General features: G+C 42.1%; 1 protein-coding gene across 1 annotated transcript; it reads right to left on the minus strand.

The window, feature by feature from the left end:
- Positions 1-415: 415 nt before the first annotated feature.
- LOC112164082 (26S proteasome regulatory subunit 4 homolog A) lies at positions 416-1,866 on the minus strand. Its single transcript, XM_024300322.2, has one exon. The coding sequence runs from the start codon at positions 1,864-1,866 to the stop codon at positions 532-534; it is 1,335 nt and encodes a 444-aa protein (XP_024156090.1). The 3' UTR covers positions 416-531.
- Positions 1,867-4,843: the final 2,977 nt, after the last annotated feature.

Below are 4,843 nucleotides of genomic sequence, written 5' to 3' on the forward strand. Positions count from 1 at the left end.
CGCATTAGGATTTTAACACTAAGAATCTTGCTGATCTTGGCACTCGATTTTCCCTGCAGGAAAGCAGGGAGAGAGAAAGAGGACAAAAGACATGTACACTCGTGGGTGATATTTTGAGGAATGGTGTGTAGCTCTATACAAATTGAGAGGTTATATGTGTTTCAAGAATAGCAAATCCACTTAACGTGATGACTAAAAGAACTTAAGTTTAAGGACTGGATTTAGTTGCATCGGATGGAATGATTCATAGGTTTGCAAAAAAGTGGGAATGAAAACAAATTAAGGCGACCACAACTTCTGTATGTAGATCGATCATTTGTAACACAATTCCAACATTGACTCATCCATGAAATTTATGATAAAATAACATTTGTTGGGGTGCATCGTGCATATATGTGCATTCACAATACCAAATTTAAATCCTATAGGAATTGCACCTCATAAAACAATGAAATCAAAGGGCTGAATCCAAAAAAGAAAATACAATCAACTTTGACCGTAGAATGAATAAAAGTAAGTAGCTAGGTTTCCTCACAAATAAAGGCCCTCGGGAATCCCTTCTTTCTTCTTGTACATCACTTTCTCTTTTGCCTTCTTGAAGTCCCCATGAGTGACCTTCATGCGTCTCTCCCTCAGAGCAAGCATCCCGGCTTCAGTGCATATGGCCTTTATGTCCGCCCCGGAGTACTCATCTTTCGTCATCACCAGCTCCTCCAAGTTGACATCGTCGGCCAACGTCATCTTCGACGTGTGAATATGAAAGATCCGCCTTCTAGTTTGGATATCAGGTAGCGGGAACTCAATCTTCCTGTCAATCCTCCCGGGTCGAATCAAGGCCGGGTCGAGACTCTCAATCTTATTAGTGGCGAGAATCACCTTCACATCTCCTCTGGAATCAAAACCATCTAACTGGTTGAGCAGCTCCAGCATGGTTCTCTGAATCTCACGCTCCCCGCCAGAATGCGCATCGTACCTTTTTGTTCCAACTGCATCAACTTCATCGATGAACACAATCGAGGGCGAGAGCTCATCAGCAACCCTGAAGATCTCCCTCACTAGCCTCTGACCGTCTCCCGAGTACTTCTGAATCAACTCACTCCCAACAACCCTCAAGAAAGTCGCTGACGTCGAATTCGCCACCGCTTTCGCAAGCAATGTCTTGCCTGTTCCGGGCTCTCCGTATAATATGACACCCTTCGGAGGCTTGATTCCAATGTCTTCATATAGTTCGGGATGTGTGAGCGGGAGCTCAACGGCCTCTTTGATCTCCTGTATTTGGGACTCCAACCCACCAATGTCGGCGTACGACTCCACCGGAGCCTTTTCAACCTTCATTATCGCCACCATTGGATCAACTTCATCTTGAAGAAGCCCCACAACGGAATGCTGCTTGTTGTGAAGCAAAACGTCACAGCCTGGCTCCAGCTGGTCCTTGTCAACAAACGACATGATCCCAACGTAGTGTGTCCCGGATGGGGACGACACAATTGCGTGATTGTCGTCGATGAGCTCTTCGAGAGTGCCAACGTCCAGAGGCGACCCTCGGAGACCTTCAACGACCTTGGATTTGTCTTCCTCTTCTGCATTCTCTTTTGGTTTGAGTCGCTCTTGGTTTGATACAAACTCTTCCTCCATGAGAAGATAATCTTTGATTCTTTCTAGCTTCAATAGCCTGTGTCTGCATTTGGTGAGAGGCCTCACCGTTGGAAGCCGAGTCGCAACTTCGGGGCCCTTTTGCTTGCGCTGTTTTTTGCCCACTCGAGCCGGCGGAGCTGCCGGTTCGTACTTCTTCTCCTTCTTGTCGCCATTAGGGTTTTGATCGCTCTGTTGATTTGAGCCACCCTGAGTTCCTAAACCTTGACCCATATATTTAATTTGTTCTGTTATTTAGTTTCAACGCTTTACGATTAATAGATACGCTAAAGATGTATTGAGAGGTTGGTATTTATAAACGTTGATGCAACCAGGACAGAGAAGGATTCCGAAACCTTGCAGGAAAAGTAAGCATATTCTAGAATGACTTGTTCTTTCCGAAGTTGGATAACATTCCTACTCCTAATTGGTTGAATTTAATTGCACACGAAGTAAAAAGGATTTTCTGACGTAAATATTTGAGAGGAGAGGACGATAATGGGAAATATTTTTTGTTCAACACATAGTAGCATAGGCCAATAAAACAAAAGTTAGAAGTGACCCCAGACCCAGGGCGAAATGGAGCAAGCCTAGTTCCGATTTTTAATATAAAATTACAAATTTTATCAAGTTTTTGACAAAATTACAGCGATACCATTGTAGGGTAGATTATCCCCAAAACAGTTGTCGTCGTCCTTAAAACGGACGCTGCTACTAAATAACCTTAAAAGCTTTGAGATCATCAAAACCCTATAATTCAAATCTGCATTCAATTCAGTTTGAGATTCACCGAAGCAATCAAAGTAAAGATACAGCCATGACTTTTTTTTTTCCGGCTTTTACTCTCGCTTGAGAGGCTAAGGTCGGCGGCAGTGAAGCCCTTATCCCCTATCAAGCTTGCAAGTACGGTTGGGGCATGAGAATCTCTCTCTCCTGATCGTCAATAGGGAAACGATGGGGTATCGGTGGAAAGGCAAGCCAAAGTTTCGATGGTGTTACCGTGACAGATGGTGAGAACCGATTTTGGGATGGGACGGCTTTGGTGGCCAGGGGATAGTCAATGGCTACTGGTGGTGTCGCGTGGTGTGGCTGGAGAGCCGGAAAATAGGTTTGCTGGTGTTGCAGATCGGGGGTCTAGGCTAAGTGCACTTGATCCTCTGAGTATTGGGATGTGCGGCGGTGATGGCTGCACGGCGGAAGGCCATTGCAACGGTGGTGGATGCACAGAAAGATGGTCGCAACGCCAGAGCAGAGGGGTAGGGATGGCAAAGGCTGCAGAATGGAGATTGGAGAAGGACTCAAGCGGGCTAATTGAGCTATGGGGGAAGCTTGGGCAAGCGGGCTAATTGAGCTATGGTTCTTCCCCCATTCTTGGGCTGGAACTCCTTTCAGATGGGTTTGGGCTAGTTCTTTATTTTTTACTTTTATTTTGTAGAATTCCTTCTTTTTGCAAAGGAATCATCAGGTTTGAGGAATGTCGACAAGGATACCCACAAAACTTACACTATTTTATCTTCTAGCATGTATTGTAGGGTACTTTATGGATATGCTCCTTGATTAGACTAAAAAGATTGAATTGCTTAGGTAGTAGCTTTATCTAACAGCCCTAGCTACTGGGATGTGGATTATTTTGTGTAATTTTGCTAAACTACAAATGAGTTGACTATTTCTCTTAAAAAAAAAAAAAGTCTATTCAAACAAATTAAAGGGAACTACAGCAAAAAACCAAAACCAAAACTACAACTAAATAAAAGTCAAAAGGCACAAGACAAGCTAAACAAAGAGCAAAACCAAAAGAACAACACGGGCTCAAATCAGGCGAGCCCAAACTTGTAACCACCCAAATAGGAACACATCAAGGATGAGGACGCAGCAGCATTGTCTACACTGTGGTAGAGGAAGTTGCACTGAGCTGTAAGATTCGATAAGAATGATAAATCTTAGGAGTCACTGATGTTGATTCCGAACCACCCATACAACATGAAACTAAAAACACAACGAAGAAAAACAAATCCCAAATCATCTCCACAATGAAGATCAATCTTTACTACCAATACTATTAGACAAAGAAGAGAAAGATAGGAAAAGTGAAGATCCTCAAAGGGATAGAAGAGACATACACCTAAAAAATGAACAGTCTCTTGATGCACTACCAAATTTAGATTGGAGATCCACAAAGGGATCAAAGAGACAGTGACCTAAAGGATGAACAATCCCTTGATACACTGCAGGATTCAGATTCGTGTGCACTAGTGAGAAAACCTCACTTATAGAGTTACAATAGAGCTCCATGGAACATATTTATAAACTATGATAGAGGGCATGAAAATAGAACCGCCAAAGAAAGCAGAGTACAAGGAAGAGAGGCAATAGAGTCTCAAACAAACTTTAAGTGAAAACAACTGAAAGGGCAAATAGAGGCAAAATGTCTCTGATATAGGCCTGAACTCAGGCAAAAGTGCCTATGAGGGGTGGGGATGAGCGTCACCGACTCTCAACTTGAGAGGAAGAAACCAGAGCGCAAAGGTTTTATTACATTGGTTACTGGTCAAAAGTGATTTAGGTCTAAACCTCAACTTTAATTTTTTACTACTTAGTCATTGACAAAAAAGAAATGATTTATATCAAACAACATGAGTTGCGCGCATGAGTGGCACGACTACATGTTCTTTTACTTTTGTTCATTTTTAATGTCATCTTAGTCGACCAAATATTGAAGAGGGTCGACTAACCCAAAAATTAATGATTGGATACTAAATTACTTGGAAATACAGAACTTTTAATGGTATGTACTTATACCGATCATAAACACATAAAAATTAACAAACTACAGAAAAAAAAAAAAAATCAACTCTTATACTCCAATTTAACTATGTGGTCACCATTACTACATTAAAACTTTTGGATAAGCTTCCTCATTCAACATATCCAATATAGCTTGCCGTACAACATCACTCATCACCCTAATTGTTGACTTTTTATCATTAAGGGATAAGTGCTTAAGTGCAGGAGATGATTTCTCTCTCCTAGGGGATGATTTATTTCCCATCGGAGATGATTCTTCTGTGCATAAGAATTATGAGTCTTCAACTTCGAGCTTAGAACTCCCTCCTTGGGCAGGAGAGTACTACTAAATGATTGGTTCCTCCTCTTCTTACTAGCTAAAAGCGACATGACGACCACTGGACTAATTTTACCAACCAAAACTCCT

This window comes from Rosa chinensis, chromosome 5 (genome assembly GCF_002994745.2).
Source record: "Rosa chinensis cultivar Old Blush chromosome 5, RchiOBHm-V2, whole genome shotgun sequence".
In the NCBI taxonomy this organism is placed as follows: domain Eukaryota; kingdom Viridiplantae; phylum Streptophyta; class Magnoliopsida; order Rosales; family Rosaceae; genus Rosa; species Rosa chinensis.